The sequence below is a fragment of the Saprolegnia parasitica genome (genome assembly GCF_000151545.1).
Source record: "Saprolegnia parasitica CBS 223.65 unplaced genomic scaffold supercont2.46, whole genome shotgun sequence".
Taxonomy (NCBI): domain Eukaryota; phylum Oomycota; class Saprolegniomycetes; order Saprolegniales; family Saprolegniaceae; genus Saprolegnia; species Saprolegnia parasitica.
Window position 1 is genome coordinate 114,219 of NW_012156440.1, and position 12,892 is coordinate 127,110.

General features: G+C 57.5%; 9 protein-coding genes across 9 annotated transcripts; 4 read left to right on the forward strand and 5 right to left on the reverse strand.

The window, feature by feature from the left end:
- Positions 1-124: 124 nt before the first annotated feature.
- SPRG_20777 (hypothetical protein) lies at positions 125-2,169 on the reverse strand (the record flags this gene model as incomplete). Its single annotated transcript, XM_012348716.1, has 2 exons — positions 125-1,963; positions 2,002-2,169. The coding sequence occupies 2 exons, from the start codon at positions 2,167-2,169 to the stop codon at positions 125-127; spliced, it is 2,007 nt and encodes a 668-aa protein (XP_012204106.1).
- A 587-nt stretch (positions 2,170-2,756) lies between these two features.
- Positions 2,757-4,256, forward strand: SPRG_22239 (hypothetical protein; the record flags this gene model as incomplete). The annotated part of the gene is made up of 6 exons (XM_012348735.1): positions 2,757-3,088; positions 3,140-3,383; positions 3,426-3,527; positions 3,571-3,744; positions 3,792-4,081; positions 4,124-4,256. The coding sequence occupies 6 exons, from the start codon at positions 2,757-2,759 to the stop codon at positions 4,254-4,256; spliced, it is 1,275 nt and encodes a 424-aa protein (XP_012204125.1).
- A 160-nt stretch (positions 4,257-4,416) lies between these two features.
- SPRG_22240 (hypothetical protein) lies at positions 4,417-5,226 on the forward strand (the record flags this gene model as incomplete). Its single annotated transcript, XM_012348736.1, has 3 exons — positions 4,417-4,581; positions 4,630-4,979; positions 5,025-5,226. 3 exons carry the CDS (start codon positions 4,417-4,419, stop codon positions 5,224-5,226), a joined length of 717 nt encoding a protein of 238 aa, XP_012204126.1.
- Positions 5,227-5,256: 30 nt separating this feature from the next.
- Positions 5,257-6,665, reverse strand: SPRG_09461 (hypothetical protein). Its single transcript, XM_012348659.1, has 6 exons — positions 6,520-6,665; positions 6,376-6,471; positions 6,235-6,326; positions 5,937-6,185; positions 5,751-5,886; positions 5,257-5,705 (listed from the first exon to the last, which is right to left on the reverse strand). Exons 1-6 carry the CDS (start codon positions 6,613-6,615, stop codon positions 5,283-5,285), a joined length of 1,092 nt encoding a protein of 363 aa, XP_012204049.1. The 5' UTR covers positions 6,616-6,665; the 3' UTR covers positions 5,257-5,282.
- Positions 6,666-7,502: 837 nt separating this feature from the next.
- SPRG_20779 (hypothetical protein) lies at positions 7,503-7,820 on the forward strand (the record flags this gene model as incomplete). Its single annotated transcript, XM_012348717.1, has 1 exon — positions 7,503-7,820. The coding sequence occupies one exon, from the start codon at positions 7,503-7,505 to the stop codon at positions 7,818-7,820; it is 318 nt and encodes a 105-aa protein (XP_012204107.1).
- Positions 7,821-7,893: 73 nt separating this feature from the next.
- Positions 7,894-9,089, reverse strand: SPRG_22241 (hypothetical protein; the record flags this gene model as incomplete). The annotated part of the gene is made up of 2 exons (XM_012348737.1): positions 7,894-8,775; positions 8,814-9,089. 2 exons carry the CDS (start codon positions 9,087-9,089, stop codon positions 7,894-7,896), a joined length of 1,158 nt encoding a protein of 385 aa, XP_012204127.1.
- A 98-nt stretch (positions 9,090-9,187) lies between these two features.
- Positions 9,188-9,863, forward strand: SPRG_09462 (hypothetical protein; the record flags this gene model as incomplete). Its single annotated transcript, XM_012348660.1, has 1 exon — positions 9,188-9,863. The coding sequence occupies one exon, from the start codon at positions 9,188-9,190 to the stop codon at positions 9,806-9,808; it is 621 nt and encodes a 206-aa protein (XP_012204050.1). The 3' UTR covers positions 9,809-9,863.
- Positions 9,864-10,057: 194 nt separating this feature from the next.
- Positions 10,058-10,928, reverse strand: SPRG_09463 (hypothetical protein; the record flags this gene model as incomplete). The annotated part of the gene is made up of 2 exons (XM_012348661.1): positions 10,621-10,928; positions 10,058-10,570 (listed from the first exon to the last, which is right to left on the reverse strand). Exons 1-2 carry the CDS (start codon positions 10,921-10,923, stop codon positions 10,058-10,060), a joined length of 816 nt encoding a protein of 271 aa, XP_012204051.1. The 5' UTR covers positions 10,924-10,928.
- A 615-nt stretch (positions 10,929-11,543) lies between these two features.
- SPRG_09464 (hypothetical protein) lies at positions 11,544-12,600 on the reverse strand. The gene is made up of 2 exons (XM_012348662.1): positions 11,905-12,600; positions 11,544-11,852 (listed from the first exon to the last, which is right to left on the reverse strand). Exons 1-2 carry the CDS (start codon positions 12,563-12,565, stop codon positions 11,632-11,634), a joined length of 882 nt encoding a protein of 293 aa, XP_012204052.1. The 5' UTR covers positions 12,566-12,600; the 3' UTR covers positions 11,544-11,631.
- Positions 12,601-12,892: the final 292 nt, after the last annotated feature.

Below are 12,892 nucleotides of genomic sequence, written 5' to 3' on the forward strand. Positions count from 1 at the left end.
TCGATGGGTTTGGCATTAAACGCGACAGGTAAAATGTTTTTAACGTGTCTCTCGATGGTTGAAGTGTGCGGCCAAGTGAGACTCCAGTTTTGATTTCGATCTAGTTGCTATTCAATATCGTTCGTTATTCATGTTTTGAGGGCTCAATGTACACGAGCTCAAAGTCGTCGCAGCCCGCCGCCGCCTTGTGCGTATTGAAGAGCGTTCGGAGCGCCGTAAAGTAAACCTCGTGGAGCCGACGGACGTCGTCGGTCGTCGGCGCATCGCACTTGGTGACGGGAATCGGTGCGCCGACAGCCACCGTCATGGGCACCCGCCGCGGGATCGGAAGGTAAAAGCGTCCGTACGGGAAGAACGGGCACGGGACCGCGAATTTCTTCACACTCCACTGCTGCAGCGCAGGGTACTGGACGTTGTCGAGGACCTCGCCTTCCTGGAAGCTGAGCACGGGCACCAGCGGTGTGCCGTGCTCGAGCGCCAGCCGAAGAAACCCGCGGTGACCCGTGTACACGCGCACTTGGCGCATGCCCGAGTGCGACTGGAGCATCTCTGCTTGGCCGCCGGGCACGACCATGATCGACTGCTGCGACGCGAGCGACGCGGCAAACGTCCTACGGGAAACCTCGCGCGCCCCAAAGAGCTGGATAGCATCGCGCAGGAGCGGAATGTAGTGCACGACGGACGCCGAGAGCGGGCACGCAAACACATTCGGGTACAAGGCTCGCCACGACGACGAGAACTGGAGCCACATGACCGTGAGCGGCGTGATGCCGTGCGGGTGGAAGCCAAATACGTACGTGGCCGACGGGTCCAATGGCCCCGAAGCTAGCACTGTCGCTGAAAAGTAGCGCGCGACCGCCTCCATGACGGGGTTTCCAGTTGCGATAAACGATCGGCGAAAGCGACAGCCGGTTTGCGCCGGCATGCCCACCATCGTGCCAATGTAGTAGAGGTACCACGCGACACCCATGACGATCGTCGATGCGAGCGCAGGAAGCGCGTGCACGTAGTGGTAGAGGATGGACGCGAGCGGGAGACTGTAGAAGAAGATGGGGCACAGCCACACCTTGGGATGGTACTTGGCCGACGCGCGTTTGCTAGTGACACGGTCGTAGTACGCCGTCATGGACGGCATCGCGATCGCCATGATGGTTGTGCCCGCAATGTACGACGCGCTGTAGACCGCTGCCGCGCGCCACGAGAGGTCCGAGTACATGAACGGAATTGTAAACGGGAGGTACCCGAAAAGCGTGAGGTTGCAAAGGAGCGTCGTGACGGCCAAGTCGAGCGAACACGGCGTCACGGGGGCGGGGACTTCGGGGCCTTGGTACACGTGGAGGCTCACCATCATACTCAGCTGCGAGAAGAGCGCCGAGGCTGCCGCGTAGCCCATGAGACCCACGACAACTTCCAGCTCGATGACGAGAAACGAGAGGAGGAAGAGCGTCTGCAGCAGCAGTGAGATGGAAAAGGTTGTCCAGGCCATGAACTGGAGGCGGACGAAGCGACCGCCGCCCCGGAATGGCTGGAAGAAGCGCCAGCCCGGCGTGTCCTTGGAAATGATACCGCCGAGACCGTACGTACTCGTGACTGCGGCAACGCACAACAGCAGCGAGCCAAACGACGCGTCGGATGATAGCGAGCCGATTGACGCGTCGGCGACCATGGCCAAGATGCACGCGCCGACGACCGCGAGCAAGTGGATGTAGTGGTGGAGGAAGAGCGGTGCGGCGCCGTTTTCGGCCTTCTCGAGCACGAGGATCGACGACACCATAAACATCTCAGCGATGAAGCAGAGACATGTGATCGAGAGACTGCTCATGACAATCGGCGTCCGCAGCTCGAGACTCGCGGCCATGGACCCCACGAGTGCGATGGCGTAGATGACCCAGCTGGCCACATGGTAGCCGCGGAAGGCGCCGTCGACGGGCTGGTCGTCCTTGATGCGCGCATGTACGGAAAGCTGGAGGATGTGCGTCACGGGCACGGCGAAAAAAGCACAAAGGTCGCAGCGTCGAGTAGCCACGGGTGCACGAGGGTCATGACAGTATAGTGGTAGACCTCGAGTGCGATGCGGAGGAGGAAGGCCGTAAAGTCGGCGACGACCAAGGAGAGCGCGACGCTGCGCCAGCTCATGGGCGGCGACGGCTCTTGCAGCTCGCACTTCATGTTCGGAAATGCCCGACCTCGCCAACGGTTGCGCGGGATTGCCACTCACCAGATCTTCGTATTTTTATTTTATCGCTTCTGATTGGCTCGTTTCCCGAACGTCCTTTTTACCAGTGCGTCTTAGGACACCTTGCGTAATCGTCTACCAGCTTGATGGCGGACGAGTAGCGCATAAATTGCGGGGCCTAACAAACGTGCCTAGTAACAGCGAAGAAGAGATGGCTGTTGTGCGACAAGGCGCCGGGGACTTTCCGTCAAGTCTTCGTGAAGGATCACCCTCGACTTCGTCAAAAGGCGGCAGAGATGGCTAGATGCCAGCTTTTGTGCACGAGTTTGGTTCATTCTTGCAATCACAGACAGCACCCACGTGCAACAAACCGCCTCTCGGCCTCAATCAATGCCCGACAGTCTCGCTCTACGAGAAGCGTCGCAATAATCGGGTGACCGTCTGCGCGTTTAACCCGTTGAAGTGGCGTTTACCCTTTTGATCGGCATATTTAACCGCCCGAGACGGTTTATCCGGATATGGATCCCGGCCAGCAGCCGGATACGCAGCTAGGGGCAGCCAAAGCTTGGAATCATCGGACATGGCCTCGCCCGTGTTGGACGAGCCGGCCGCGGGCGCCGCCAGCATGGCCAAGCAGCGCACGATTCGCCTCATGGTCTTGGGCGACGAGAAGGTCGGCAAGTCGTCGCTCATCTCGGCGCTCGTCTCGCAGCACTCGAGCGAGCATGTGCCCCGCGTGCTCCACGACATTGTCATCCCAACCGAAGATACGCGCGAAAACGTCGTCATCTCGCTTCACGACACAAGCTCCAACTCGAACGACGTCATGGAAGTCATCAAGACGATCAACCGCAGCGATGCTGCCATCGTGGTCTACGACGTGAGCCGACCTATCTCGTCCCAACGGCTAAGGTGCATAATTGCCATCCATGGTCGTCTCTGAGCACCGTTGGCATGGGATAGCTATTGGCTCGACTTGCTCAAGGTGACCAAGGTCATGCCCGTCGTTCTCGTTGGCAACAAGTGCGACCTCCTGCCTGGCGGCTCGGAGATGTCCCGCGTCCAGTCCGTCTTGCGCAACTACAAGTTTATTGTGCACAGCTTGGAGTGCTCGGCCAAGTCGCTCGTGAACGTCAAGAAGACTTTTGGTCTCGCGCAAAAGGCTGTCTTGTATCCGATGGGTCCCCTCTACGACGCGGAAAAGAAGGTAGGCGGTCGCCGTCCTATTGCTCGTTTTGACTTCCGATAGCAATTGCAACCGATGTTTGTCCAAGTGCTCAAGCGCATCTTTCGGCTCTTTGACGAAGACCGCGATGGCATGATCAACCGAGAGGAGCTCAATCGCTACCAGGTACGAGTCGATTCTGTCGAGCAAGACACATCTCGCTCTCTAGGCGACGTTCTTTCGAGCGCGTATGAAGCAAGAAGAGATCGACATCCTACTCGATCTTGTCCAACTCGTCAAGCCCGACGGTGTTGCGATGGACAAGATGGGCATCTACCTCGCAGGCTTCGTGTACCTCTCGGAGCTCGCGATCGAGAAGAACAAGCCCGAGCACTGCTGGCAGGTACGCTGCCGCAGAGAGACCTTTGGATGCTGAGACAATAATGGTAGGTTCTGCGGTCGCTCGGCTACTCGGACGACCTTGCGCTCGACATTCCGTCCGACTACATTGAGATCCCGCGCGAGGGCCACGAGTATCCGATGGTGGATTTGAGCCCCACTGCGTGTCTCTTCCTCAAAAACGTCTTTGAGCAATTCGCCGCCGAGGACCACATGCTACACTGGGCGTCGCTGCAGACCATTTTCGAGATTGTGCCCGCCGAGAAACAGCCGCAGTGGTTCCTCAAGGCGACGCCCGCCGCAACAACGCTCGAGCTATCGACCTGGATGGCGCTCTGGAGGTACTTGTCGTCAAACTGCACTCTGCGTCACGACCATGCTAGTCTCGAGATGGCCATCTTCCCGAAAGAAACGCTGAGTCAACTCTTCTACCTCGGATTCAGCCACAAAGCTCCCGTGGCCGTCGAAGTGTACGATGAAGTAGCGCCGATCAACGCGCCTCACACTCGCTTGTAGACGATCTGTGGCCCGCCGACTGAGTGCGAAGAAGACAATTCGATGCCTTCTCTTTGGCGCCCCGCGCGCTGGCAAGGTACACACTACACACTGCATGGACTGTGAGCAGGCGACAATAATAGCGGTATCATAGACCACGATCGTCAACAAGCTAGTGCAGATGCCGTTTGAGAGCCCCGGGTACCTCATGGAGACAGACGGCGATGGCGAAGAGAGCGACGACACCAACGGGGCGCGTGTTCGGCCCATGGACGTCTATCCGTTCTTGCTGCACAACGTGCACGTCGTCAACGACAAGGAGGCGACGGGCGAAAAGTACCTCATCGTACGGCCGTCGAGTCTGTGTGTTTGCACGTGATAAATGCTCTTGTAGATGTCGGAGGTGTCGGAAGCCAACGTCTCGCCGCGCATGGTGTCGCAGATTGCGCGCGAGATCCACGTCGACATTGTGTGTTACGTCTTTGACGGCAACGACGCTGACTCGATCGACTACCTCCTCTCGATTGAGAAGCACATACCGGACTCGATCCCCGTCATGTTTGTCTGCACCAAGTCGGACCTTATGGAGGCCACACTCACGTCCTCGATCGCGTGGGACAAGGCGCTCGCCCACTGCGCATCGCTCGAGCTCTTTGCGCCACTGAGCGTCTCGGACAAGACTCTGCAGGGCCTCCAGGGCGACCACTCGCTCTACTCGCTCCTCGTCCACCGTGCGCTGCACCCGTACGCGACTTGAATCTGAATCTGCGTCATATAACCATCCCCTAGGCAAGGTGCCCTGCCCTTCTCCGCCCACAAACGCCAAGCCAAGCGGCGGAAGCGCTGGATCATTGGCGGCTGCGCGGTTACAATTTCGCTCCTTGCGGTCGCAGGCGCCGTCTACTACAAGGAGAAACTCGAGGTGTACGTGCCGTATCTCCCGCTCTGGCTTCAGAAGCCGCTCACGCTCCTCCCATCCGCAGCCAAGTAGCTCTCTTTTGTCATTTGTAATGCATTGCTTTGGCGCCACTCTGTCATATTGTCGCGTTAAAGGACCACGGACGAAGCAATCAGAAGGACCGCAACGCCGATGACTGCCGAGGTCCAGACGACGGTATCGAGATCCAAGTGCATCGCAGGCGTCGTCTCCAAGGGCTTGCTGCTATCACCAGCGGCATCGGGGGATGTCAGGTCGTAGTAGTTGGCAACTTTGGCGGGGCGTTCCGTGGAGGGTAGCGCCAGCGGATACGTCGCGTCGTCGAGCTCGACGTGAAGGACCGAGCCGAGAAAGTCTGTAACCGGGACCTCGTGCAACGGTCGCTGCAGAAGCTCAGTTCGCGCTTCGGGGTCCGAGTAGAGCATGCGCGGGTCGTACGAGCCAAAGAGATCAGCAAGCGTCTTGGTGGTGTCGTGGGCTTGGAGAAAGTCGAGCGTCGCATACGTGAAGCGGTCGATGAGCGAGAGACCAATCTATCGAAGCCAATGATGCCATCGAAATACGATATCAAGCTGTACGTCAAAGTCTGTGTGGTACGCGTACGAGTTTTGGCCCGTAGAGGCGCTACCAATGGTGACGACGTTGGGCGAGTAGAGCTGCTTGGCTAGTGACCCAGCTTGGCACGTGTCCACCATGAAGAAGAGCTCGTTGTATCTACAAACGTCAGTTGACTCTGCTCTTTCAAGAGGCAGATCCATGCGCACCGGCCTTTGACGTGCATTTCCTCGATCGAGTCGGCAATGTCATGGCTCGAGAGCTCCTCAACGTCCTGAAACTTGAGAAAGCCGTCGCCGCCGTGGCCCGTCATGAAAACAAACACGTTGCTCTTCTCATCCGAGTCCAAGCGGCGGTTGGCCGGTGTCCCCGGCTCGTGTCGGCCCGTAAGAACCTTGATGAAGTTGGCCACGTTCACTTCGTCGCCGCGGTAGTCGACCTCGACATCTTCGCCGTACCTACGTTATCAGAGCGTCATGCCGTCGTTGCGGCATAACTAGACAGTACAAATTGATAGCGTGGTTGTTGCTGTTGAAGACGTGGCCAGGGTAGCAGTTGCGGGCGTTGCATGGCATTTGGTCGGCGAGCATGAGCACAATCTAAGGCAGACGAGATGAGTATAGATAGAGGCATACGATCGCAACGAACCTGGCTGTCGGGAATGCCTAGACGCTTTACCGAGTGGTACAACGACAGAGCGTTCGTGATGTGCCGGTAGTTGAACCAGAAGCGCGACGCGTCGACCTAGGACGCACGTGCTCGATGGTGTCGCTCTGCTGGATGACTACGTACGATGACGGCCCAGTTGTTCGTGTGGCGCTCGTAGCCCATGGCATGCGCCAGCAGCAGCAGTAGGAAGCTGCTTGTTGTCCAAGCAAAGCCGGCCATCGTGATTGTCTCGCCGGTCCGAGGGTCCGTCAAGCCGCCCTGACACGTGGGTTGCTAATAATGCCATCATATAGTGTAAGTCAAGCTCGTTATAGTATTAGATCATTATGGATATAGTGTCATCGAATAGTTTTGCACACTATTACGGGCTGAGAGACCGGGCAGGCGTGTTCACATTGCGCGACAGCACATCGATGCGCGCGATCAGGTCTGATTGACTGCGGAATTAGACAGAGTTGATGCCTCGTCGTGTGCGGATCGCTTCGTAACCCAAGTAGCCAAGGCAGCTGCGGTGTGCTATCACGTTGAATAGTGTATGATGTATTTTCGGATAGTTATGCTGTATCCGGATAGAAAAGATTTCGGCGCCAGCTTGAATAATTGAACGCTGGGACAGCAAGCAAAGAGCGAGACGAGCGCGGCCTTTCTATCGAGACGACGTGTGATTTGCATTCTTGCCCTGGTCTCTGGTAAAGTATTTTCTCTCGTTTTCTCTGCTTTTTCGCGACTCTTTCAGGGCCTGTTCGCAAGGTTGCAGCCGACCTGCTTGGGCTGCGAGGCTCCGACCCCATATCACCCGGCAGGAGCAGTACCTCGGTTCGAGTGCTATTACCATGGCAGCCAGCGATATAGAAGCAATGTGGCCGCTTTCGTGGCCGCTGGTTCGAATCCACCTGGTGTGATTGGAATGCCACTTGCGCGACCGAGCGAGCCAATCCGTGACGCGTATTTCGCAGCAGAATCGTTCCATTGGTGGAACCGACAGTTCTGCAGATGCACGTGGCAGGCCAAGCCTTGTCCATGCGAATGTCACCAGCCGCGACAGCTGGGCAAGCAAGCGACCGACCGTCGACCGGTCAGTTGGCCTTTTGCATTTCCGAGAGCACATGATCAGCCTGAGCATTCCGTCGCCCAAGGCGCTCTTCACGCGCTGGCGCCGCCGAAGCAACTGCGAAGACACCAAGAAGTTGAGCCCCGTCGCACTAGCGGGCGCGAGCCGTCGATACACGAGCACGATCAACAACTGCTGCAATTCGCACGCACCAAGCGTCGACCCGAGTTGTCAAAGCACGACATTCCAAGGCGATAGCAAGGCGTGCACCACGTGCAAGCGCCAGTACTTGCGGTACGCCAGCAAGTACGACGAGTACTGCTCGGTGGACTGCAAGTCTGTCGGGTACTCGAAGTACACACTGAGCTACTAGGACTCTACTGGAGACGACCAGATAGGATGTTGCGTCTCGTAATTTATTTAGATTTACTCGATTTTATGACGAGTTAGACAAAACTAGCGTACGCATCGACAACGTCAAGGCAAGCATCGAGTGTCTCGTGGAAGTAGTCCTCTTCGACCCCGTACTTTTTGTACCAGTGGAGATACGCCTTGGCGTGCAGCTGCTGGGCGGCGCGGCTGACAAACGTCGAGAGCATCGGGATCGCGTTCGTTTGGCCGTTGGCACTCACTGTGACTGCACCGGACGTTGCCACCGGTGGCGCCATCGACACCGTGGTCGCGATGCGCTGCTCTGTCCAGTTGGGCGCTGGAAATGCCCTTTCGATAGCCTTGACCACGGACGTCAAGGACGCTGCTGTCGCGCCACCGCGAACATGAATAGACCGACCAATGCACGGAGATTGGGTCGCCGGATACGGATAGGATGCCACGAGCTGCTTCGTCGCCGCTGCAAGGCCCGCGGCGTCATCTGTAGAAGGAAGTAGCGCTACGAGGCGCGAATCGGATGGCTTGAAGCGGGGGCGTTGGGTGTAATACGCGGTCCGGACATCGACAAATTTGACCGTCGCCATCGGGCACGTTTGCGTCACAAACGAGCCGAGATCAAAGGGTCGCTTGTCCGAGGGTAGGAAAAGCCCGGCCCAGTCACCGGCTACGAGCCGGTTCATTTCAGTCAGCGAAACGCCGCCGGTTGCGCCGCGCCAATGGGCCACGAGGCGCGCGACGTCGTCGTTGTCCTTATACAAGATTGCGTCCGAGTACATCTGGAGATGGCGCAGCGTAAAGAGCGCATTGTAGTTTTGCAGCGGCGAGTCGCCAACAAGCGAGGGCGCAATGCAGCCGTTAGAATGTACGCCTTGGGGTACGTGTCTCGAATCGCCTCGAGGAGTCGACTTCCGAGGCCAGCGCCAGTGCCACCTGCTAGGCTATGCAAGAGGATAGCACCTCGATAGCAGTCGACGACCTCGATTTCCTTGCGCAGCGACTCGAGCACTCGCGCAGTGAGGGCTACGTTTGTTGTTTGGTGGTAGCCCATCGCCCAGTTGTTGCCGCGACCGCTCTGCTCGACGTGGACACCGGCGACGCGATCGGCTATCGCACTAACGACCTTGGGCTCCGAATCGACGAGAATGCAAGGTCGATGGCTCTGGCTGTCTGCAGTCACGCCATGCTGCGAGAGCGCGAGGAGCTCGGCGCCGACTTGGTTGCCGCACTGCCCAATACAGAGCGAAATGCTCATGGGATCTTCCGCCGTCTATTTTTATATACACGAAGCCAAATGTCGCTTAGAAGCGCCATGTTTCGGTGTCGGGTAATCGATACCGAGGACGGGTAGCGATGAAATTCTTGTCCATTGCGCGCGCCGTCGAGGCCGAGGTGCCAAAGATCAAGGGATCGCGCTTCATCGGGTTTGTGAGCCCTGTGACGTCGCGCCAAGACGCACTGGCAGTTGTCGCAGCGCGCCGAGCGATCTTCCCGCAGGCCAATCACCACTGCTTCGCCTACACGCTCGCGTCGCCGCCCGAATCGTTCGCGTCCGATGACGGCGAGCCTCACAACAGTGCCGGCCGGCCGATCCTGCACGTCTTGCAGCAGCACGATGTGCTGAATGTCTGCCTCGTCGTTTCGCGCATTTTTGGCGGCACAAAGTTGGGCACGGGCGGCCTCGTTCGCGCCTACAACAGCGCGGCCAAGTGCGCGATGGAGGCCGCGAGCGTTCAAGAGACTTGCGTCCAGCATATTGTCAGCGTACTCGTGCCTATTCACGCCGTCGCCGTGGTCAAGAAGGCACTGCACCGCTTCGACGGGCACGTCGAAACCCTTACCATCGAGGGCGACTCGGCCATTCTGGTCTCACGCCTGCCACTGACACACGCCATGGCATTCGAGTCAATGGTGTCCGAGTCGACAAATGGACGGGCTATCATCTCGCAAACGCCGCACATAGATGCAAGTTGAATGCCATGTGTACACCTTGGAGGAGACGTTCAATATACACCTTCAGCGATTTGCACCGCACAGTATCTCTTCTGCAGTGCTGATGATGGTGGAATGCTATTCTGAGCTTAGCGTTGCATGTCCGGCCTTCGTGTAGCAATGACCGTGGCCGCCGATTTCACAACATGCTGACCTCCAACGAGTTCGTCGAGCACATCAATGTTGTCCATGCGGGATGTCGAGGTAGGACTGCATTCATAAGGTTACGTTCTAGTCCATCTTGGCGCGGGGCTTGCCACCGCAGTACGTCTTGGCAAAGAAGAAGACGAAGAGCCAAAAGAGCGACTGAACGTACAGCATGTACGTGACTTGGACGCGGAATGGAATCTTGGGACACGCGTTCGCGATCACGAGGTAGCCTTGGACGTTCATGATGGCAAACTGGACGAGCTGCAGCATCGTGAGGTATTGCTTCCACCAGATGCTGCTCGTGTGGGAGCTCACGAAGTAGTACGTGTACATGATCGTGTGGATGCCACCGTTGAGGAGGATCGTGAGGTAGATTTCACCGTCGTAGCAGACGCGGAAGAGAAACCAGTAGACGAGGAAGACGCTGAGGTGGTGGTACACGTGCAGAAACGAAAGCTGCTTCCACTTTTTGCCCACGATGATGATGAATGTGTCCACAAAGTCGAGAATCTTGGACATGTAGAAGAGCCAGAGGAGCCGACCCATCACCGGGTTCGTCGCGTCATACGGGTTGCACGGGTAGAACGAGTAGTGCTATTTATCACCAGCGTGAGTTCCGACTCGTTGCGATAGTGATTGCTTACGTGGCGGTAGGCTTGGACGCCGGCTTCGATGCACATGTAGGAGCAGAGCATAATCTGGATCGGGTTGTACACGAACTGCAACATTCGCGTGTTCACGGCGGGGAAGCCGAGCAACATGATGGCCGAACCGAAGATGATCGCGGCCACGTAGAGGAGAGCGATGGCAAGGGCGCTGGCAAAATCGCCGAGCGGCCACGAGGCAATCGCCGACGCCTTGTAGAGACCGTCCGGGTCCATGAAGTTGAGAAACGCATCGCCGATCGGCGTCGCCCACGCTTCGAACGCGTGCCAGTACGCCTCCATATCGTCTGCGCCGAGGAAGGCAAAAGGCAAAGTGGTGGGGATCGTCCACGGACGCCAACCTGGTCGGACCAATGGCCTTGCAGCCATGAACATTACAGCGATCGGATTGGCTAAAATGGGAATTGCGATCTTCCCGCGACCAGCAAAAATCCGCAGAAGTCCGGTGAAGCACCGTTGACGCGACAGCACCTTGATCACCATGGGCAGAGCGCGATTTATGGCATTAGAGTCGATGCCCTGCGAGAGAGAGTGTTTTGCTTGGCGATGAGGACGAACAATGCGCAGCAAAGGAGACGCGACAAGACGAGACAAGATTGTGAACGACATGCCAAGTTCAACGAAGCAGCCTCGCCCATCCCGGGCTAGCAACTGACGTATGCAGCGACGGACTTCAGCAATTTGATGACGGGACTTGAAAACCGCGTTTTAAACTGGGACCGCGTTTTGAACAGGGACCGCGATCGAGGACAACTGGTGTTAACCCTCAACCTTAAATGCGGTCTTCTGACGTAATAGCAACGAGCCGGCTCGACCCGAGGCGAAATCAAGATCGATGCGGCGAGTCATACCCGCACGCCAACGATCATGTACAATGAGGAGCAAAGAAGAGCACGTCGACAAGGGAAAACGTAATCATCATATTGGGTAGCGTGTGGGTGGGGCGACAGGGGTTGTAGCGGTATTCGTCGTGTACTCGCACAACTGCGTCTACACCGCCTTGTCCTGGATCTGCTTTCGCCGGCCGCGGCGATGGCCGTTTCTATCGTTCTCCTTTTCCCGCTTCCCGAGGTAGTATTCGCTCGTGTGATGTATTTTGTAGCCAAAGATGCGGGGCACGTACGCCTGCGACGGCGGCGACGGCACGATCGACGGGTGCGCGAGGAGGAAGAGGTGGGGGAACGTCGTGCCGAAGTACGAGCCGTCTTGGTCTACACAACAAAGCGCGTTAGTCTCTATGGTCCGAGTCGTAGTGCATCGTACTGCCTTGGCGCTGCGACTTGGGGAAGAAGATGTCCCGGCAGCGCGGGCAAAAGATGTTGACGGTCGTGTGGCGCGGCACATCCGACTGTCCAACGGGCAGCACAGGCTGGCCTTGACAGTGCACGCGGTGGCATCGGCCAAATTCGACGTTCTGGTACTTCTCGAGCATCGCGGCCATGCCCCGCGTCGTCACAATGAAGCGCGCATGGATGAGGCCGTAGAGCATTTCAGCCGCAGACTCGACCATCTCCTGCTGGATGTCCGTCAAACTGTCTTCATGCGGCGTCTCGACGTCGAGGATCATGTCCATCGCGTAGTCGTAGTATGGCACGATGCTGCTGAGGCCGGTCATGTTGAAGTCGTCGATAATGTAATCTTCGTCGACCTCGCAAAAGAACTCATTGCCGCGCAGCGAGCAGAACCACGAGATCCAGCTAAGCTCCTCTTCTTCTTCCTCTTCGTCGTCCTCTTCGTCGTCCTCGTCGTCGCTCTCGCTCTCGACGTCGCTCGACTCGAGGTCTGAGATCACGGGCTCGTCCGGCGCACCAAGGACATCTTCCTGGAGATCGTCGTCTTGGTCAGCGGTATGCTCGCCGGGTCGCCCATGCTCCAGGCTCAAGGAGGCCATGCTATGCATGAGGGGATCGTGGGGGCTGGCCATGCTTCCGTCCTCCCGCGGTCTCCTCGTTTTCAAGTCAATTTGGTTGGCCCAATCTCGGGCCGCGATTTTTCCACGCTGCCTTACAAATAGCAAGATATTTTTTTGGCAGGATCTGTGCAAAAACCTCCATAAATATATGCTATTCAAAGAGAGAGGTTCGATCCGACGCCCTCTCACGATCGCGACACCCCGCTACAAGATCTCTGCGTGAACGCCACATTTCCGTGACTGCATAATGGGATGCTGGCTTGAAAGTAGAATGGCGCCAGGAAGAAAGCGGTTCATCACCAAGACTGAAACAGTGTCACCGAGGTATGAGCAAAAGTG